General features: G+C 40.6%; 1 protein-coding gene across 4 annotated transcripts in view; it reads left to right on the top strand.

Moving 5' to 3' along the window:
* The window catches only part of LOC119379546 (formin-binding protein 1), a 214201-nt gene that overhangs the window by 178315 nt on the left and 12722 nt on the right, over positions 1 to 23164 (top strand). For 3 of the 4 annotated variants that reach the window (XM_049412015.1, XM_049412012.1, XM_049412014.1), the window contains exons 4-12: positions 4332 to 4479; positions 5440 to 5502; positions 6262 to 6366; positions 8779 to 8907; positions 10123 to 10269; positions 11988 to 12206; positions 16105 to 16223; positions 16421 to 16553; positions 20184 to 20353. In XM_049412015.1, the coding sequence (XP_049267972.1) occupies positions 4332 to 4479; positions 5440 to 5502; positions 6262 to 6366; positions 8779 to 8907; positions 10123 to 10269; positions 11988 to 12206; positions 16105 to 16223; positions 16421 to 16553; positions 20184 to 20353 (1233 nt within the window). The remainder of the gene's footprint in view (positions 1 to 4331; positions 4480 to 5439; positions 5503 to 6261; positions 6367 to 8778; positions 8908 to 10122; positions 10270 to 11987; positions 12207 to 16104; positions 16224 to 16420; positions 16554 to 20183; positions 20354 to 23164) is intronic. The other variant, XM_049412013.1, reaches the window with a different exon arrangement.

Raw genomic sequence — 23164 nt, 5'->3', positions numbered from 1 at the left:
AATTCTATATCAAATGGAGGCAAAAGCACAAGATGTCTAAAAAAACATTTCATACGTTTTTGTAGGCATCTGTTGATGCCTAATGATTGCAAGAACATGTGAACAGCACATTATGCAAGCTGTGTAAAATATCAAGGTTGTAAAATTCTCCATTTTCACTTTGAAAATTAAACACTACCCGATACAGATGGATTTACAGTCTTGTAACTTTGTAAAATGGGCAATTTCATAAAAATAAGCATTTTCTTTCTGGACTCATTGTATCTGTTAGGATAAACATTATGCAGCATCACTTGCCTCCTTTTTTCATGTAGTGATAATTGCACCTAAAACTTAGATCCCTTGTGTTATATTTCAGTTCTATGAAGGCAAGTATTTTGTTTCTGTTTTGATAATTATGTTGATGCTTGCTGTTATTCCTCGGCACATAAGTATTTTTATCCAAGATTAGGAATGTATTCGTTATGCTATACAATATAGACATTGCTATCATTGGCATATCAAGCTCTTGATGCTCTATATTTGACAAGGATTTTGCACAGTGCGCACACTCTAAGGCATAGTTTTGGGGGTATGTGGTTTTACAGTCTTTTCTTTTTTATATACAGGGTGTGCCAAATATCACACAGCACGATTTAAAAAAAGAGGAACGTCGTTACACGAAGCACACCTAGTGCATATTGTTCCCAGTATACTGTAGTAGCCACTATTAATTTTTTTGTTAATGAGGTTTTGGTAATTAGCTAACTGTACAAATACTCACCTAAGCATTCAAATGTCAATGAGGAATATGTAGGCATGTTCAAATGACATCTAACTGCGCTATTTTCAACAACGTACTAATTGCGTGCTTGCTTTTTTTAGCTAATAAAGAAAGCCCACGAAATCTGAAAAATGGCACGCGCCTAGACTGTAGTGCGCATCAGGAAGCAGCACCCTCAGACAGGATCACTGAGTTAGCAAGCCAAGACTGCGCTCCCACCTTTTGCGAGTGGGAGCGTAGTAACGTGTTATTTTTCATATTTCTTGGGCTTTCTTTACCAGCCGGAAAAAATGAGCACGTAATTAGTACGTTGCTGAAAATAGCGCAGTAATATGTCATTTGAGCTTGCCTACATATGCCTCATTGACATTTTAATGATTAGGTGAGTACTTGTCGAGTTAGAAACGTAATTGCAACTAACTAACTAATCCTCATTAATGAAAAAATTAGTAGTGGCTACTGCAGCATACTGGGAACATGCACAAGTTGTTCTTCGCCTAACTTCGTTCCTCCTTTTTTAAATCGTGCTGCGTGATAGGTGGGACGCCCTGTATATGCTGGGGTTGTACGATGGAGTAATGTTAGTTTGTTGGTAGGGTTGTCGGTGAACAACGAAAACTGCAAGCATGGGGTGCTTGCAAAGGGTAAAGAGTGGCGTGGTCGTGTGGATGCTTAGTTCTTTACAGTGCCAATGACTTGATAGTACTAAGAACCGCTGTCCTATGTCAGCTAACGAGTTTTCCTTTCTTCTTGTTGACTTTTTTAGATGTTAAACAAGTACCACATCTACCTTGCAATTGTGTATAGACATGAAAAGTAAAGTGCAATGTTGATGGGAAGTATAAGTTTCAGCTAAACACTTGTATAGTTAATATTTTGTTTGTGCTACTTAGCCAAAATTCATTGAACGTGATTGACGAGTGTAGCCCTTGAATGGTTGAAATATTGAGTATTTCATATGTACTAATTTAAGTGGTATAGTACACATGAAGGAGAAAACCATGGCACCACTTCAAGTGGCGTGCACCATGTGATGATGATGTCATGCTTTTGACATGTGGCATGGAGGATGAGGGAGCATTTATTTACAAAGCTGGGAGGAATAAGTATCCTGCCTATGAAGTTGCTTGCTGTAAGGGCGGGAGGCTTTTCTCTCCTGATCACCGGGAGAGATCCCCCTGTGTGAACACCGCTTTTGGGGGTCAAAATGCAAAATGTAGCATCAAGCTTGCTGGAACAGTGCAATATCACTCCACAGGATTCTTGTGCTGTGACTCTGTTGTGGGAAGAGCATACGCATTGACCGCTCTAAGAACTTGGAGCTGCTCATTTTTACTCTTTCAGGGCATTGTAAAATGCACTTGAAGTACACTTCCTGTTAGGCTTCACTCTCAAATTTAGCGTTGCATAAAGTAAGTTTTTTCAGCGCTAGCAAAAGCTGGGTGTACTTTGCATCTCAGCATGCAGCCAGGTATGCTAGGGTAGGGTGCATTTGAGCCTTGTTTGCACAATTTACTTGTCAGTTCTGGCCCACGCCTTTTTCTGCGAAGCTAATTTGGCTTTTCGTGACATCATTGCACTGAAATTTCTTCGAGCACCTGTTCCTGAACTTTTAGGAATAATTCATTGGTAGCTTGTAGACAAGCTAAAGCTACTGCAGTATAATGGGGCGTTTTGGAGCGGCACTTATACACAACAACAGAAGTGCTCACAGCAGGTTACTCAACAGTGGCAGAGCCACAGCAAGCCTTGAGATGCTCAAATGTATTCTTCCTGCGTGAGTAGTGCACTCTGCCTCTCTGAGTAGGACTGACCTTCTTCACTGCAAGGCATACTTCATTAAAAGGGACAAGCTTTAGCTGAGCCTGGCAAGCCTCTGTTTCACCTCCATTTGTGTCTGACCCTCATGACGACAACTGTGTGCATGCACAGAAGTTGTGAGCTAACTGGGGGATGATTAAGTGGAGTGCAAGCCAGCTATGCTAAGGTTGTCTGTCACAGTATTTTGCATCGAAGTGCCCATCATCTATGCCAGCTCCCTTTTAGAGTGCCTTGAAAAACCCTTTGCATAAAAAAAGACTTTTTGGATGCATGTTCTGTGTAAAGCGAAGAGAAAGACAAGGGTACATATTTTTTCCTGTACTTTTCCGTTGCAGGAAATACGTTTAAAATTAATATTTTTCATGTGCTGTTTGTGAATAGACGCTCGTTCATGTTCTGCTTAAAGGCTAACGACGACAAACAATAAAATAGGTATTAAACTCATTTTTTTTTTTCGTTTTCTTTCTATTTGGTGGCAACAGTCAAGCCCAGTTACGTTGAATAATGGGATCACTAATTCTGTTGACGATTTGAATGTCTGCGAAGAAAGCAGATGGTTATGTTGACACTTTCCTTCTTTGCTGTTTGCTGCTTTGAGCAATCATCTTTGCCTGGTAACTTTTAAATACTTTACTGTGTGTATTAATCATGCCTCTTGAGAGAATTCACGCGGTTAAAATCCACCGATATTTTTTTCTTACTTGCATGGAAAGTGATGGCAGTGTCATCGTGTCTTCATGATGTCATTCTCTACAACTTGCTTATAAAATGCTGTAATGCCATGTTTAATTTTTTTTCCTGTGATCATGGGAACTGCAACTTCAATATTGTTGTGCAACATTGATTGGCCATCTTGTATGCACAACATGATTGATGCAGTGCTGAAAGACGATGATGTAGAACCAGAAAGCACAGGAGCGCTGTTAATTAGTTAATTATGTTTGTTAATTAGTTATTTCAGTGTAACATTGGCACTGGCATGATATTTCTGCCTCGATGCAGAGTTCGTCTACGAAAACAACAGATGCCTGACTGTCATAGCACCTTTATAAAAAGATTTGCACTCTAAAAAAAAAAGCACCACCATGGATTATATACTGCCTGAATAAAAAGCCACGCACAAGCCATACAAGGTCTCTACAGACTTGCATGAAGTTGCATCAAGCTGAGGAGCTCTGATTTCACTCTTGCATACAGCCATTCTCAATTGAGTGTTTGTATTGTAATATTGTTTTATTTACAACAGCACTATTTTACTGATGATTAGGAAATGATGTACTGGGCAAGTTGGAACTGATTCGTGACATAGAATAAAAGGAAAAGACATAATTAAGGAAAGAGTAAGGACAACCCAAGTGGTGCTCAAGTTCGCTTGCAACAAACATCTGTTTGTTGTAAGCAAACTTTTCAAATTTTTAGTTTGGATTTCGTAAATTTAAATTTACAAAGAAAGCTTGACAGATATCTATTACACTGCACAATATGTGGGACATAATATGCATCATCCATTATCTCAAAATATCATTGGTATGCTGATGCCACTGACAGGCTGAATGCTATTTTGAGGTCGTCTTAGAGAATCGAGACTTTGCTGCTTTTCCTAACAGATTTCTGTTGCCTCCATTTACTATATCTATAAGCGCTACATATGCATATCTGTATAGTCCCCCCCCCCCAACATTTGCACTCCTCTTCCTTCCTTTCCGTATAGCCCTCATGTTAATGCTTTAGCTTGTCTTTTTTCCAGTTACACGTCATCGAAGGCATTCTGCTTGGTCTTGAATGAAATCAACGACATTGCTGGTCAGCATGAACTCATCGCAGAGAACCTCTCCACGAGCATAAACAGGGAAGTCGCCACACTCATCAAGGAGCTTAAAGAGGAACGCAAGAGGGTATGGCAGTTGTGGCAGCATTCACTGTCTATTTCTGCACTTGTCACTTCACTATTGCATGTGTATGTGTGTTACTGATCTTGGCATATTACAGAAATTATTCAGGAAAACGTAATTCATTTTTACTAAAAAATTTTGCATGCATTACTGGCGAAGTTAGTTAGTAAAGCTTCGAGAAAGGGCTCCAAAAGTCCTTTTTTTTTTTTTTTCAAATTGAGCATTGCATCAAAATGATAGCGATGCTGATCAAGCAATATATTCCTGAAGGAATTTTTGAAAGCATCTAATTATGGAAAAGATAGAAGTGCACTGTTTACCTTGCTCATTCTCTTTCAATTCATAGCTTTGGGGAGTTTCTACAATGCTGTCCTGCCTATTGTGTGTTTTCTCCTTTCTGTAGTGTGCTGATGCTGGCTTCTGACTGAGGGGAAACAAATTAATAGTGACAGGATAGATGGGATGCATTAACTGTTGCCTCTTTACTTCCCAAAAAATCGGCAAAAGATGTACATGCGTGTGCCTAATGGCTGCTACCTGTGAACTGTCACACTTCATGTAATGTAATCACTTATATTGCCCATGGAGGAAAAAGAATGGAGATTTGGAAAGCCACAGAAAAGAAAGTGGTGTGTCATGCGAGATTGTAGGCGCCTGCTGCGTGCAGCAGAATAGTAGTAAAATGTTCGTAGCATCATTGACTACGAATTGCAAACATTTTTTTTATTAAAAAAGTGTATTGAGTGGCCCATTAATGAAATTTTTAATGGCACCTGTGCCCATGGTTCTTGATTTCACTGTAAGACATGTTATCATATAATGATTGCGAGGTTTTCATTTGAGCTTGTACTGTAAGGCGATGATCAAGCCTTCAGAATTGCTTAACTTCACTGATTATATTTTGTCTTTGCAGTTGTGCATGAGGTCGTCAACCACTCATTCTATGCTTTCTCTCCTTTCTAGCTTTTGTCCGAGGGTTCCAAACTGCAGACAGCTCTGCAGAATTCTGTTACATCGCTTGACAAGGTAAAATTATGCATTTATGTGTGCTGCTTGCCTGCTTGGTAGAGCATGCCATTCAGTGATGAATATTGGTTTTGGTTGGTGGGTACATATTTCAGACACTTAGAAGCAACACAGGTATAAGATGAATGGCATGAATAAATAAAGCACTGTCATCTTTCACTTATTGTGCATTAGGCAAATGTATAGGATCCAGGAGGGAAATGGAACAACAGAACAGGAGGGGTAGTGAAAACAAGACAGAACTCGTAATCGTGTAGAACCTGGTATGAGAGAGAGGAAATCGGAAAAAAAAAGTGCATTTTGTTCTGAAGGAAGCAGTGGTGGTGCACTCAAACCTCCTTGTCAATGAAGAAAGCTTCAAAAAGTTTCCTTGGGCCTTGGTCGTAATATCTGTCAAGATATGACAAATATTTGTATGAAAAGGGACATCCACAATTTTTTTTTTAATGTGTTTAATAATGATTACAAAGCCATAGTGCCTTCTAGGGGTGAACATGTCTGCTCATATCACTAGCCTTGTTGCAATTGTCTTCTTTGTGTCTGTTTTTGTGTCTGCCTTTGTAGTGGCAAATCTCTGTTAGAGCAAGTACCACTTGCTTTGTTCTGCTTACATTTTTCGGGAACATGAGAAAGGTTGTTCCATTCAGGAGCAAATGCTTGTGCTGTTGCAGGAGCAAATGCTTGTGCTGTTGTTTCATGAATGTCTCTTCCCTTTAGTCTGTTGCTGTCACTTACATTTCTCTCTCACTTTCTCTGTAGAGTAAAAAATACTACGAGAAGATGTTCAGAGAAGCAGAAAAGGCTCAAGAGGCATTTGCTAAGGCTGATGCTGACCTCCAGCTCTCCAGGGCAGACTTGGAAAAGGTGTGTGTGCCAGTGCAAGCAGCATGCAGCGATTAAGGAAAGAACCGCATGAGTGGTTCATGCGGGAAAGTCATATCTGCAGTTTAGAGATACTACTACTTGTCGTACATGTGCATTCTCATCTTTCAGCAGTAAGCATGGAGGACTTATTCATGTTTCACAATTTAGATAATCTGCTATAGTAAAGAACCACAAATGACACACATTTTTTTGTACTGGTTGTGTATCACCTTCTGTGCGAACAATTCAAAGGGCCTTTTTGCTTTTTTTGCTTTTACAAATAAGCATTGTGCTCTGATGGGGCAATCATTTGCTTTGGTACACCTCTGAAATGAGTGCAAACAAACATTTCTCACACTTACTAGGCTAGTGAATGCATTTGCACCAAATTGTCTGCTCACTGTTCATTTTGATCAGCTACTGGCATATTAACACCTCCTAGCAGACAGCAGAAAGCTTCAAAGTGGAACACTGGCATGGGATGTGTTAATTATTTTTTATTCTTTTCAGAGCTTTGCATACCCTGTATGCACACGTTATCAGAAGGAAATTAGTAAAAAGTGTAGTACACTTACCTTATTTGTCTTGTAGGGGTGCACGGATATGAGAAATTACAAATATGAATTGGTTAGTTCTTGCCATTCAATTTGTGTTTGATTGGAGAATCCACTGCTCAGTGTTGTTAAAATATTTTTTTTTTTTTCTGTTTGAACACACAGCATGACAACACTTTTTGAAGTCTTAGACTCGAGACTGATGCAAGTGAGGGTTGTTCAGAATGATAACACCATAAGTGAGGTGATAAGAGATGGTGGTTGTTTCTCACCAGCTCTTCAGTTGACTGAACGTTCTCTTGTGAGCAACATTACATGCGAGTATCAGATAATGTTATATAGGTCCCATTCTTCAGCAAGCTAGCTTCACACAAACTTTACACAGTAAACAGTCATGATAACAAATTCGCCTGGAGACCGAGTAGACTGTTACAAGCAGCCCTTTGTTAAATGTGGAGAGGCTTCAGAAGAGTCGAAGAAATGATGGACATACGCTCTAACAATGCAGAAGTTTGCAGAACACATTGATACAAATGCATGCTCGATAGTGGCAACATAACAGTGGCGAGAGAGTTGCTTAGTACAGAAGGACTGGGAGGTTAACCAGAGGGTAGCTCTGGTTGGCTACTTTACAAGTGCAGAGTGGATAGAAAGGTGGAGAAAGCCTTGTTGATGCCTGTGAGTGTCTCATCAGTCTGTCATCGTAGCATCATAAACTTAGCCCACAGGAGCTGTCTCCACGCGGCTGCCAATAGCACTGCATCAGTGCTGTGTGCGTAGTTGTATTTGCCTCTGCAGGTTTCTACGGAGAAATGAAAACTGCCATCGTGTATGCTACACCAAGCATTCCTGTGCAAATTTTATTCTTTGTACTAAGCAGAGTTGACTGCCATTGTCTTTTAAGCAATAGCATACTATTTTATCAAGCCAGTGACTACTTTAAATACAGCAATAGATGCAAATAGATCTATTTTTGTTCTACGAGAGGTTATTGTATTTCTCTTTGTTTAGAATAAGTAAATATTCAATTATTGATTCAATATTACAAGGCGCTCCCTCCATGTTAGAAGCTCATTTCTCTTGAACATTTGATTAGAAAACTTGGATTTTTCGAACCCCTGTAGTTGTCTGTGATTATGTTAACTGACTATTTTAGAGATGGCCATACTCTATTATCATGCTGAGGGGTCACTTCGGTTCTGGTGAGGCAAAGTATAAGTATGTATAAATTTTTTAGAGAAATATTCAGTGGTCTATACATTGTGAGAAATGCATTATGGAAAATTCAAAGCTGCACAGTTGCCTCCCTCATGAAGTGCATATTTTATTTTTACTGTGATACTTATTTAATTTGGCTGCCATGGTTATTCCTCAGGGACCTCATGAGATCAATTTTTTTCACTGTTATGGCATACAAAAACTTCATGATGCTGTTGTATTTTTCTCAGGGCGCACAACTCCCAATCTTTCACGCTTATGTATTACTGACATGTTCTTATGTGCTTAATCGTGTTTTTGGCCTGATAAATTTCTTCTGATTTAAGGTAGCAGTGGATCACCATGTACTTATATATTCAGTAGAGTTAATTTTTGAGAGATCACTTGTCCCTATTAGCAGTACCTGTTGCAAGAGTCAAACTTGTGGTCTCCTGGACTACTTGTCTAAATTTCTTAAATATTTAATTATGCCCATGATGTTAAGTAGACCATTTGCTTTAATTGTCAAAATTTCCCAGCGTTATCTGCCTTTTATCCTTAGTTACATTGCAAAGTGTCATGGTGCTTGTTTGCTTTTTAGAACGCTTAAAAACATGAAACTTTTATAGTTGTATGCCAAAACCAACGTTTTCAACTGCAGGCAAAACAAAACTCGCTGGCTAAAAATAAAGCTTGTGAAGACTCAAAAACGGATTATGCAAATCAGCTACAGAAGACAAACCTGCTCCAACAAAAGCATTATAGTGAACTTATGCCAAAAGTGTTTGAGGTAAGTTTTATTCTTCCTTATAACATGCTTAAAAGTAATTTGCACTCCTAATTATAGCGAGCCTTCATTGTTATTAAGGTTATCTAAAATTTCGTTCATCATGGTCCAACTTAAAGGCGTATAGTTTTTTTTATTGGCTTAGACGAGATGACGTAAAATTCACATTGTTGCATCAAATAGTTCTTCTGACGTCTATGCCATCATGACACCCTTACAGTAACTACGGTATACTTTGTTCCTGCCTTGTCCACACATACCTGATATTCTAGGCAAACATGCTCTTATGCCTCAAAATTTTTCTTGTGATCTTCTATATGTTACAAATGTATTGTATAAGCAAAATCAGGAGTGGAATTCATTTAACAAGCTAAATTAGTGTTTCTGATTGCTTTTATGGTATTTGGACTAGTATGCTACCTGAAAATTGTTTTTCTTACGACGCACATTAACTGCTTTAACATTATTATGTGTTAGCTACAGAGATCTGAATGAGCTGTGGGCATATTTTTTATTGACTGCTATATTTTTACTTTATTGACTTATTCTTTTAAAATGCTGAAATCTGTAGTGTTTGCAAAATTAAAACCATACTGATAAGTTCTTTCTCCTGCAGTGAAGAGCGGTAGTGCAACTTAAATTGTGGGAGTCGTTTGCATGCATTTAGAATTTACATAATGTCCAAAAAATTAAACATAAGAATGCTAGTGGATGTATGTTACTAAACATAACTTTCTCCTCGCAAGCTCTCTTCTAAGCTTTTAAAAATTTCTCTCTAATGCTGCTTAGATGTTAAGGGGAAAATAGTGAAAGGAGCTGTACATTGTTGTTGTTGAGAGGCGAGCTTTTATTTGTTGAAAAGATTAAGCATGACGAGATATTCATTCTCACTTCATAGTTTGCAGCGCATGGGTATGAATGAAAGGTCTTAAATTAATACTACAAGTGAGAAACCATGATGGCTACATCTGTTATGAAGCGCTTGTAACTTTGCCGTTATTGCCTTCTTATGTAAGAAAAAAAAAAGAAAAAAAAACAGCTTGAGGTGGTATACTTATTGTAGGCTACACAGCTGCCAATACTTAACAAAACTTCTAGCTGAAAGTTGTCTAGGGACCCCTTAACCTGTCTGCATATCTGCTACAAGGAGCAGAAAAAGCTTCTGTTCCTTGAAAAGTGCTGCCTGTTGACTTTGTTTTTGTCATTTGCACTTTGCAGCAACTGCAGAGCTTAGATGAACGTAGAACAGCATCTCTACAGAACTACATAAAGAAGGCCGCAGAGATTCACCGAGAAGTCATTCCTATCATTCTCAAATGTCTCGATGAAATCGTAGTTGCGGCCGACTCCATAGACCCAAAAAAGGTAAGTTTTTCTGTGAATATGTCATTTTATATGATTTTTTTTTTTAATATATGCTGTGTACCCTTTGCGGGCAGTGTAGATTCTGTTTGCTCTTCACTAATGAAGCTCCAGGAGGCTTTTGGTTTCATCCTACGAAACAACCTGCTAAGTTCAGCAGACAAGAATGATAATAGCCGGCAGCAGTAGCTAGTGAGTTCACATTGTCCCCCACACTTTTTCAACACTTTTGGTTTCCAAATGATCACTCATCTAATAAATTTTGCAGCACTGTATGCAACAGACTGAACATGCATTAGATCAGTCCAGGAAGGGCATTTCTATTACTCAGAAGAATTGAACAATTGAACATATTAAAACAAATGGAGCCTTGATTGACTGTCAGGCCATGAAAGCATCACTGCGTGCATTCATGTCTTAGATCGTGTGCATACAGCATAATCTCTGCTGAAGCAAGAGAAAATGAGGACGAGTTCAATTCTTGCTACTGAGAGGGAATAGAATGTTAAGAGGTTGCTGCGCCTACCACCAAGGTGCCTCTAAAGGCTACATAAATGAAAGCTTGCATGGCGCCTTTGCCTGGGTGTCTTTACCAATCTGAAAAAATGTGCCTCTTGCACTTCAAAATGGTAGTACTTTAGGAGTGCGACTTCTTGGAAGTGGGGGCAATTTATACCGTGCAGAGGGCGCAATAGTAGACAAGGCTTGAAAGAGGCAATCAAAGGAACATACGTGGAAATGCCATTAACTGATGCTGTAGCAGTGCTAGTTAGAAAAAAGTTGATCATGCAGACACAGACACAAGTGGGGGAAAACAGACAACACATGTCCTTCACCCTGTCTGCACATCTAACATTTTTTAACACTAGTCTCTACTAACTATGCAGCTCAACTTTCTGTCATTCTAAGTTTCAGTTGCTAGTGCTTTTGTATATGTCTTTGTTTGCGTCACTCAGTTTTTGTATTCTAGCATTTCCCATGTACTGAGAAATGTGCCTTCCATTTTTTATACAGGCTGACATCTGACTCAACCCTGTACCAAGAAGTAGCTTTAGGTAGTTTTTGGTACAAGGATGAAGTAATTACAGTGAATGGACAAGGTGAACAGCTTTTTAAATGGACCCTTGTTATAACTAAAAGTCTAGTTTTTTCTGCAAGGCACCATGGGCAACTAATGGTGGTATGCTCACTTTTGCAAAAAGCATGGGCAAGAACAGTTTGTTTGTAATATGACATGTAAATGTTGACATGGTTCCCATTATGAAGTCAAGTGCGCTCCATCTACATTTAAACAATGAACGGTGCCTCCGTTAGTTGGGCACAGTTGCAGTGCAGAAAAGCAAACTTACAAGCTTTTAAAAGGGTTTATCATCATGCTGTTGTTGGAGACTATAAACATAAAAGAAAAAAAAATGTCTTTGAACCGTGTTTGCAGCACTGGGTGCAACAATGGAAGGGTTGCAAACGGTGATGAATGAAGCTTAGCAGAATATAGAGCTGTAGTCTCTTTTGTAAGCCATTACTGTGTGGAGCAGTTATCAATTTCTTTGCATTCTTGAGTTGAGACTGCAAAGAGCTTTGCTGCTGTGTGGTGGTTGCCTTGTCCACTCTCTTGCTATAACTGTACCAGCTTTTGAACAGTGTGCTCAAGCAGTGTATATGCTCCCCCTCCCCCACCACCACTCCCAATGACACACTGGCAACTGTAATTACCTGCACAGGATGCTGAAACAGTGGTGGAAAAGTACAAGTCCGGCTTTGTGCCCGCTGATGACTTTCCGTTTGAGGACTTGAGTGTAACGCGCAACTGTGACTCAAGCAGCACGACTGGCAGCACAGTGAACTCCTCATTTAGAGGCGCAGGAGACACAGTCCGGGGCACCATCTCCACTGGCAAGAAGAAGCGGTCAGGCCTGTTTGGAATTTTCAGCTCAAACAAGGTAGGCAGTGGGTTTGAGCCACAGTCCTTGTTCAGCACTTTTGCTCTTTATTGTTATGTATCTTACTGTGCACTACTTTTTTACCGTTATGCAGGTGTAAACGACGAGAAAATATTTTAGGCTTCGTCTAGCTACACATGTAACATGACAAATTCCAGCGTTTCATGTTTGCTACCCATGTGTCATGCCTTGAAATTAATGAAAAGTAGGGGAATTTAAGGGCTCGTTGTTCTTTGTTAGACACAACGTTAATGAAAACAGACAATCAACCCAATTGTAGTTGAAGCATGGGGAACTAAATGCAATGCCCATATAAACATTTCTGATGTTACGGAGTGAGTTTTAGCGGCACCAGCGTGAAGACCCAAAGAGCTGGTTTGCAGTCAGCGCATGTGCAGTGGTGAGACACCGCAGGTTTTGCATGTCCCTACTCTAAAGCTCCCTAATATATTTATATATACATGTAGTTGGTAACACCGTCAGTTCACAGGTGCCATCATTTTAGACTGAATTATGAAAATTTCCTCAATTTTGTGTGCAGAAAAGTCAGTTTAACGTGTATGGATGTCAAAAGGTATTAAACATTTTACATTTCCGTGCATACAAATGAACTAAAATAGTTTACACAACAGTGTTATGCTTGATGCATTTGCATTAACAGCCTCCATTGTGGCCCTCCAATGCCTCATCAGAGTAGTCTTACATAGATAGTCCGTTAAGTGAGTAAGTAAAATGCCAGCATAATTAAAGCAATGCAGGAGTGGTGCAGCGTTTGTGGACCAATATTTTAGAAAATGTGCACTCAACGTAGCCACATCAGCCACAATTCTTGCATTTCAGTGGGGGCACAATGCAAGGACACCCGTGTACTTATATTTAGGTGGATGTTAAGGAACCCCAGGTGATCGAAATTAATCTGCAGTCCCCCACTACGACGTGCCTCATAATCATATGATTTTGGCACATAAAACCCCAGAATTATTATTATTACATACTAGTCTCATCAAAAACCTTTATATATATGTGTGTGTGCGTGTGCATGTGTGTGTGGTGTGTGTGCGTGTGTGAAATTCATTCAAGGTGGACTTCGAATTTTGCACCTACTGTAGATCTTAATTTATCATCTCTGCACCTTTTCTCTGGCAAAGCATTTTGCTTACTTGACTCACGCATTCCTTCTTTCGTTAATATAGTTTTGAAAATAGGAACTGAATGTTCTTGTCTGCTGCAAATTAAAATCTTTCAGAGTTAATTTACCTGAATGTTAGGCCAAATTGTTTTAAAAATACGTGGTAAGAGCACTTAACCTGTAGTGTCTTGTTTTCAGGCTGCCTTGCTGCGTAATTGATTTCAATACCTGTCAGTTAAGAGTTGTTTTCCATTTTCTTACTTTTCATTGTGTACTAGTGAGGTTCAGCTTTTGTGTCTGTATGCTGGTTGGCTTTATCTTCTATTTATTGTTTTTCATTAGCTGCTGTGAGGCAGAAGTTATGCGAAAAGTTAGGTGCACAGGCCAGTATTTGCTCTTGATTTGGTATTTGACGGTGTGGGAATACTCTGGCTTTTAAGTTAGTTCTTGGCTGCTTTAGTGTCGTCAGTGGAAAAAAGTATTGTCAATAGGTAGTGACCCATATCAGTTCATTTTTTACCTCAGTAGGTCATTACATCGCTCATTCCTTCAAAAGACACCTTCCTCCCTTTTTTTTCTTGTATTCTGTGAAAAAGGACTACTTGGGTGCTACTTTCGGCTACTTCTCACCTTTGCATCTGTTCTACTTGAAAATTTTTGCAGCCATTCTGGTTGATTAAAAGATATACACACAGAAGGGGGGATGGTCATCAGGGCAAGCTGGTAAGGTGTTAAAGTATAAGCAAACAGCGACAGAACGAAACAGATTATATGAGCCACATGTCATCTATTTCTTTCCACAACTGTACGTTCTGTTAGCGCTTTTTCTGCTGTTTCTTAGTCATGCGGAAGGTCATCTGCCAACCTCCAGCTAGATTGAAGTGTCTTTTGGCTGAAATAATAGTAATATAGTAATAAACTCGGCTTAGCTGCTTGACTGGACAAACGCTGCCTTCTATGCAAGATGTTCATCTATTTAACCTCTGCTCCCCATACCCCTGACTTCACTGGCTGAAGCAATTTGAATTGTGTTGAAAGGTGTGCTTGAACGGACAAATTGTAGCCGAGAGACCACGCTTGAGCGTAGTTGACTGAAAGCTTATGTGTTATTTTTTTCCCTTCCCATTCCCCTCTTCTTTCTTCCTCTTTCAATGGCACCTTCTATCTTGCCAACACCCACCCAACTTTCCTGCTCCTCCATTTTGCTTCTGCGGCATCTTTGTGCGCACACAAACAAAAAACAAAAACTGGTTGGTGGCGGTTCTTCCTCCCCTCCTTTCTCTTCTGCTTTCGAAACGTAAGTATCTCAACAAACTGGGAACCGGTCACTGCCTGGCAAGTACTGCTTCCGGCTAACACTCGCACTATGCCATGCCTTGCCTGCAGCCAACTCCCCCTCCTAACTCCTACTGGTTCCTTCACACACACACCTCTCTCACATGTCATGTGCACTGTATTTCTTTAAGAGGCATGTCACTGCAGTCTAACTGTGTGACCTCTACTCTCTTTTTGGCATGCTTGCGTGGGATGTCACAATGAAGAAGAAGGTCTGAATCTCTGCTGATTGTTTTTTTTTTTTTCTGTTGATAAAGCACTTGCAAACTGCTGCCATAGAAACATAAACTCTGGCTTTTTTTTTTTTTTGGCAATTCAAGGGGGCATTTCCCAATTTGCAAGTCAATTTTCTAAATCTTAGTCCTTGTCTATCATGTGGTGCGAGTGACATTTGTATTACTGCAGCAATAATACTCATTGGAGAAATTTGCAAGCTACAGTCCACAGATGGCGCAACTCGTTGCATCATCCTGTATATGGGCTTCAGGGAATCGGTACTACTGTGTTGTTTTGGGTCATTCTTGCCATTTCAGCTAGGTATATTTTCACCAGAGGTGGCACGTGCAGTTGCTGTCGATGGGCTGAGTCATTGCTGAACCACCCTATAAACATCTTTTAGCCACTTATTTTTAAACCTAAATGCTTAATGAAAATGTCAGCTTTGTGCATAGAATATTATTCGCAATATGTGATATCAAGCTACATATTTACTGCCTGACAAAAGTATTAGCTTGGATTAGTTTTTTCACGTACTGCAGCATAGTCATTTTCATATATTGCTGCCTTAGGATATATACTTTAAGTTATGCCATATTAAAAAAATGAGCAGAGTTGCACTTGCAAATAGTGTACTAAGCATGCGTTTGAATTCCTGCATACACAACTGACTGCATGCAACACTTTATTGAACATAAGCATGCAGCTTACTCATATATTTGTTGCTCATCATTGTTTACTCCAAGCTTAGAATGGCTTCAGGTTTTTCATTTAACATGCCTGCATCGGTGTAGCAAGTGATACCTCATGAACGTTATGACTGTCATGAATACTAACATGTTAATTTGTTGTGTGTGAATGTGAATGCTTACTCTAGCAGTTTTTGAAAAATTCTCAGCATTTTTCATCTAAGTTGTGTTTAATGAAGCAGTGAATAAATCCTGCAGTATTGAGGTAAAGGAATGTAAAAATCATGCCAGAGGATTGTGAACCTTCGTTTCTTTCATATATTGCACGTTCCTGGTTTCTGTCGTATTCAATGGATTGCTTACGTTTAATCTATCTTTTCTTTGGTAATGGGAAGTTTGTTTTTTTTTTTGCATGAAATGTGCATGGAAGGCACAGTTCTATGTATCATAAGCCTCACCTGACATTGTGCATTTGTCTAAATATTGCCTTTCTTTCCCTTGGTTTTCTTTCTTACTAAAAATAAATCAGAACAACATTGATGAATTCAAGGATGACTACAGCAATCTGCCTCCAAATCAGCGGAGAAAAAAGCTGTTGCAAGAACTGGACAAGACACGAACACAGATCAACACACTGACACAAGCACGGTAAGGCCGCTGGTTCTTTAATGCACGAGATGGGAACTTTATATGCCAAGGGGATAGCTCTTTGCAAATATGTTGAGGACGTGCTATCTGCTGCAGTATTGAGCTGCATAAAAGTGTTCATTTCTAAGTTGTCTCCCAGCGTTGTCTTTAATGCTGTGCCCATAACATTTTCTTTTCTTTTTTTTCCCTTGCATTAGAGAGGGCCTCTTCAAGCTGAAGGGTTCGTATGAGCAGAATGCCGCTCTGGGAGACCCTCAGACTATCCAGGGAGAGATAAATGACATTGGTGCCAAGCTTGAGAAGCTCCAAACAGATTTGGAGAAGTATCAGGTGAGGGATAATTCTTCGTTTAACCCTGTTAAAGAAGTAAAAGATAAACGTTCTGTTTGTTTGTTTCTTTGTATTGCATTTCTTGGTTTTCTTCTTGGTTTGAGCCTTTCAGAGATGCCCAGCAATCAAAGCTATCCCATAGTGTAAAGTTACTTTTTGGGGGGTGGGCTGGGGCTGGGTTATTTGGTGTCATCATGTCGTCAGCCTAGCTTTGCCACAAGTATTATACATACCCACTTAAATCAACTGCCAGTATATCCTATGCAGCAGTCAAGCTGTCCTTGTCCGAATCGGGCATTCTTCACTCGCAAGCGAGTATCTCTACATCAGAGGGCTAAGGACTAGTGGCAGTGGGGAAGCATATCAAGGAATCGAAACTACAAAAGGGCATGATACTTACATACCCATTTAGTGTCACCAAATTGTTAATGTTTCTATGAAAGGAAATCCCTGTATTTACTGAGCTTTATTCTGATCTAAACACTATTTATGAATCTCAACACATTGAAGTATGCTGAGTGCCTGGCCACAGAGGCATCGAGGACAACATGTTTGCCGGCCAAATGGCTACATCTGTAACTAACTACAGAAGCTGGAAATTTCTGTAGCTGTCCCTACCTTAGATTTGAAGCCCCTGCTAAATAAGAAACTTAGGACCTATGGCAGCATATGCTTAGACCCTTAGAAAAAAGAAACCGAATTTAGAAACTGCCCATCACTGATATAAGTACAACAGACTGACGTTGGGGAGCTTCAGTATAGCAGAAAGCAGCAAATGCAAGGATATAGCATTAGTATCAGCATTGCTTGCTCCAAACTACGCATGTGCAGAACACAAATGTAGCTGGATCTCTTACATACATACGCTGTTTAGGGAATTTAGCGCTGAGTGCTAGTGCACACAAGCGGAGCTGTACTAAGGCCACGTTCCGGAGCCTGTCGAAGTGACAGCTGTCTGCTTTGGATCTATCGGCTAGTCGGCCTTCGCGGCTAAGCTCATGCATTCACCACTAATACTCATATTGCTTTAGATTTCAGTAATGACACTTCGCCAGCTGCATACTGGTGACAGAATAGCTCCATTTTCGAGATGCGCTCTCTATAAACGACATGAAAGGCTTAACGAAATAGTCTACTGATTGCTGTAGCCACGTCAAGATGGCGCCACTGCCTGTATCTAGTTTTATTGCGATAGCAATTATATGGACAGTCTCGGCTGGTTTTTGTCCGTCCCCGTCTCCGCCGTCATGCACTGTATATGTATATGTATATGTATATATATGTAAAAGCCCCAAAGAAAAATAATTCAGAAAAATGCTTCCGAAGCGCGGAATTGAACCAGGGACCTCTCGCTCCACAGCGCGTGGCGCTAACCACTACGCTACGAAACGCAGATCCTCCAGGTAGCTAACGGCGAGCGTTATATACACACCCTTTACAACTGGACGGACTCAGAGACAGCAGGCGCTTATAAGCATTTCTTCATTACCAGCGAGATGGCGCGAGGAGTGCAACGGGCGCAGGGGGTTGTATGTCTTGTGCTTTCCCCGCGATGTCCGCGCTGAAGTCGCAAAGCGTACGAAGGTCACTTCGCTCGCTGCAGCGGCCGCGTTTGCGAAAGGAGCGCACTGTTCAAACAGAAATAAGTAACAACTGCGACATTTAGTTCGCGCTCGTCCTGTGTGTACCTTTACGTTCGTTTCAGCTAGTGTTCTTCAATTATCGAGCTGTGACGCATGATAGTTCGCGCTCGTCCTGTGTGCGTTCTTTTCGTGCGTCCTTTGGGCTCGAGCGACGCCCTGGCAATTTCGAGCTGCTTTCCGTTCTTCGCATTACATTCCAATTTGTTGCCATCCCATTCATTGCTTCGTCGTTGCGGCGAAACTGTGACTTTTTTCATTCATTCACCCGTTTCATCGAGTATGGCCACAACTCGGCGAAGATGTGTCAAGTTTTTCATGGCAAAACAAAGTGAAATGCAGTGATATGGATTTGGCTTGTCAGCATTTAGTGTTTTACATGTCTTCCCTCAAGCTTATAGTATATTAGCACTTCTAAGGTCCAAGCTAGGGTATACTTCATCAATTTGGGATCCATCTACAGCACAATTAACATACTTACTTGAAGCCATTCAGAAGCAGTCTGTACCTTTCATTGTATTTAATTTTTTCCACAGTGCATCTGCTATCAAATATAGCCTTGATCTGCTGAACTTGTCATCAAGAAGCAGGCCCGCCCAGTTATATCGCTTTCATAAAATTTATTTTACTGACCCAGATATAAAAAAAATTAATTTTTTGTATCACCGCTTTACGTATCGTGACGAATTGACTGCAATGCCAAGACACAAGTACTGAGTTGCCATACAAACCTTTTTGACTGTTCATTCCTGCCCAAGACAGCATCTAAATGGAACCACGACCCCACCTAGGTCGCTAGCAGTCCTGATCATTCATCTTTTCAAACTGCTTTATCTAACATTGTATAATATATGTAAACCACTCCTCTATGTAACGCCATCAGGCATTGACAGCATTTAAAAAAACATGAGTAAATCTAGTAGTGCCATAGGCGTTCGTGTTTGCATTTCGCTCCCTTCCACTATACTAAAAGACCAGTTTGGGCCACGCAGTACACCCTGTCCTAGCATTAACGTTGACACACGCTGACGTAAGCAGTTTAGAGCAGACCGCATGTATCACATGAACTCTTACCTGCTGACTGGTGCTGAACCACTTGTCTATAGTAAATGTGGTGAAGTGCTGATCATACTCCATGTGTTGTTAGAATGTCGTGAACTAGAAGCCAAATGCAAAAACGTTTCTCTTTGCCATATCTTCAGCACATGCCACTGCATCCAGCAGTGTTCCTATTCAATGGCAGATTTTTTATATTAAATTAGCCTTAGGTTTTTTTAAACGCGGTCAAACTACGTGTCACGCACCCAAGTGATCCATAGCCTGGCCTGTTAGTATTATGCCATTGCTGTAGAAACATTCTTGTAGAGCACGTACCTCCAGGCCCTTGCCTTCAACTGCTCTGCTGAGGTGACAGTGCTAGTTGCAACAGAACTGCTTATTACATGAGGCTACCATAACATATACTTTACTGCCATAGTACATCTCATTCATCATTGTACTCTTTTAAAATTTGTTTTATGCACTTTACTGCTATGGTTTTTAGGGTTTTCTACAGCCATATTAAACATGCATATTTTCACCGAATACACCATTGCAAGCCTCATATCATCTATTGGTGCTGTTTTACCATCACTGGCCCTTTCACCATAACACACCACATGCAACCATCATTAGGACCTGCATTATGTACTGCTACTTTGTGGGGAAACATTTATTTGTCAGAACAATTACCATGTCAGGGTGCAGTACAAAAAGTTGTGCAGAATCGGGAAATGATGCCATGCATGGGAAGTCATTTCATTAATACCTATTTGTAGAGAGTGTGTCACATAATAAGAACCAAACGTCAACGTTGTTGTGGTAATAAATGCAAAGAGCTTGCAGTGGAACTTGCGTCCCTCAATGCTTGGGTACCCTTATCTAAAACTGAGCTGATTTCTGTGGGTGCCTTACAGTGGTATATTGGACTTTATGCATGCACTCAATGCAGAACTACCTGACGGAGGTGGACAGCCAGATGGCAACTCCTGATACACAGAAGCGCTACCGTAATAGCTTCTCAGAAGGCTCGTTGTCGCGCAGTGCCTCTGAGTCGAGCGTCTCCAACAACCACCAGAACAACAACAAGGGACCCCCAACACCCATCACTGCGCATAACAAGTAAGCAAAAATGTATACACTTTGCCTGACGGTATTATGTCAAACCATGGATTTTGACAAGTAAGCATTGTTGCTGCATCCATCATCTATCGTCAGTTTGTTTTCTTTTTGTTCTAACACATTACGCATAAAATAATGCTGAGCACTACTAGCTGTGTCAGCCGTGTTCGCATATTACTAAGTGGAGACTGTTAGGAATAACTTTTTAGATTACTTGGTAAAATTTTTGAAGGCACAATTCTTCAAAAAGAAAAAATAAAAAAGAATCAATATGGCGCTTCATAAAACCGAATTGTAGGGGTTTGCGAATATTCGAAATTTCGAATATTTTTCGAATAGTGTTTGCTATTCGATTCGATTCGCACTGAAATTTTACTATTCGAACCATTCGAACTTCCCAAAGACAAATGCAGTCAACGTCCGGTTGGAAGTGCCCCTTCAGATTTTCAATATGCTTCACCTCATTACACTCTCGTATTGCGGCAAAGCTGCCTTTCAAGCTCCGTTACGGTCGAACTTGGCCAAGAGACAAAGTCCGATTGGAAGTGGTCCCCAGATTTTCAATATGCTTCACCTCATCACACCCCCGTATTGCGGCAAAGCTGCCTTTCAAGCTCCGTTACGGTCGAACTGAGGCAAGAGACAGTCAACGTCCGATTGGAAGTGGTCAATAGATTTTCAATATGCTTCACCTCCTCACACCTCCGTATTGCGGCAAAGCTGCCTTTCAAGCTCCGTTATGGTCGAACTTAGCCAAGAGACAGTCAACGTCCGTTGGGAAGTGGTCCCTATATTTTCAATATGCTTCACCTCATCACACCCCCGTGTTGCGGCAAAGCTGCCTTTCAAGCTCCGCTACTGTCGCAAATTTATTAATTCAAGAAAACGCTGGTTCCAATATGGAGATGAAAGATGTAAAAGAGTTGGGGGCTCAATTAATGCTGTTTTGGACCTGAAATTTGGGCAGGAAGTCCGAAAAATCGGACGCCGAAGCTTTTTAGCATCCAAAATTTCAGATGTTCTTATATATCGACATCTTATATATCGACCGGACTTCAAGGGAGCACACCCTTGTTCGCCACATCAGTTGGCCTTCCACAGAAGTTGAAAGAGGAGGAGAGGCTGAGGACATGGCATCTCTGCCTATCACGTGTAAAGTGTTGTCGGCAACACTTTGGTTGCACTAAATCATGTACATAAATACAATTCGGCCTCTACATTGCTTCATTCTTGATAAGAAAGACAACTATGAAATATGACCCCACCAGCGCTTCATCAACCTAGCGAAAAGAAACACTTTCATGTTGCTATCTCACAAGAACATACTTAGGGATTCTCTGCAACTTTTTCTGTAATTTCACTTCGAATTATTCGAAAAATATTTGAGAAATATTAGAAAATTATTCGAAAATTATTCGATTCGATTCGCACTCAATCTTTATTATTCGAATTCGCTTCGCACCCAAAATTTTGCTATTCGCACAGCTCTACCGAATTGTGAACATATTTTAGATACTTTAGCATGATACATTAGCTTACTACTAAAGTTAATATATGAAGCACCATGTTTTTCAGGCTTTTAATGCTTGGCTGTCTCGTAAGTGTTAAATTCACTTGAAAACTAAAGTGGTGGGAAGAGGCCAGCCTGAGGCAGGCGCTTTCCACTGGAAGATTGGGGTACAGAAGGGAGAATAACAAATGACTAACAGGTGATGTTGTAAACAAGCAGGAAAGACAGTCACACACAAGCACATGACTAATTAGCCAATTCAGAAGCCAATGTCCAAGGACAGCATAAAAAGTAAAGCTGGGATGGGTTGGAAAGTGTATTTACTAGTCAAACCAGGGCCTGGTATAGTTCAATACATGTTAAATAGTGCACCTGTTTTGAACCACTATTGGCATCGTGCAGTGGAGTTTTCCACATGCGACAACAGTGCCATGAGGCATGGCCTAGCAAGCGAAAGAAGCAAAGGGCTGTCTCTGGACTACAGGCGAACATGACGTGCACGTTTCTCACCTCTATTCTCTCCTCGATAGCATAGAGTTTCCTACAATACTTACTAGAGGGAACTCTGGCGCTAGTGTCTATGGGAGCTGCAACGCATCGCGCTTCAGCCAGCATGGGAATAATGGGTAGTACACAAATTTGTCTAAGCTTCGTTCTTTCGGCTCCGTTTGGCTCCGCGTCGGCTGCATCCGCTTTGTCGCAAAACGAAGTTCAGCAAAAGTCAGCAGTTCTACTTCACCACTTTAACTTTTTTAGGCTCACCAAATCAAACCTGGTCACGAAGTTCACAACGGTCCATTCTTTTATCCGAAATGAACGCCAAAACACAGCAATAAACAAAGCCACAAGTACGTTTGAAGCCGAAAGCACGAAGACTAGGCAAATTTGTGTACTACCCATCATTCCCATGGTAGCTGAACGATCGCAGCGCCAGAGTCCCCTCTAGTTAATTTTAGGAAACTCTATGCTTGATAGGGCGGACCATGGCCGAACATGGCTGGTCTGGAGTATGCGACCACGTTTTGCTTGTGTCTCAGTCCAAATTTTCTTATAAGCCTCAGGCACATAAGCACAATCTGCGAAGAATCTGTCATGGAAGAGAGAGAGAGAGGTTAAGGAAAGACATGGATATTAACCATAGGAAATCTCTCATTGGCTTCCCTGTACTTAGGAAGAAAAAGGTGGTGTAAAAGAATGAAAGAGAAGAGTCTATGACGACACTACAAAGTCATGACAGTAGTAGTGTCCAAGTACTGCACACCAACATAGTCACTGAACAGGCACAATTTTTCCGCCAGTCC

This window comes from Rhipicephalus sanguineus, chromosome 1 (genome assembly GCF_013339695.2).
Source record: "Rhipicephalus sanguineus isolate Rsan-2018 chromosome 1, BIME_Rsan_1.4, whole genome shotgun sequence".
NCBI classification, from domain to species: Eukaryota; Metazoa; Arthropoda; class Arachnida; order Ixodida; family Ixodidae; genus Rhipicephalus; species Rhipicephalus sanguineus.
This window is presented reverse-complemented; position numbering and strand designations above follow the sequence as displayed.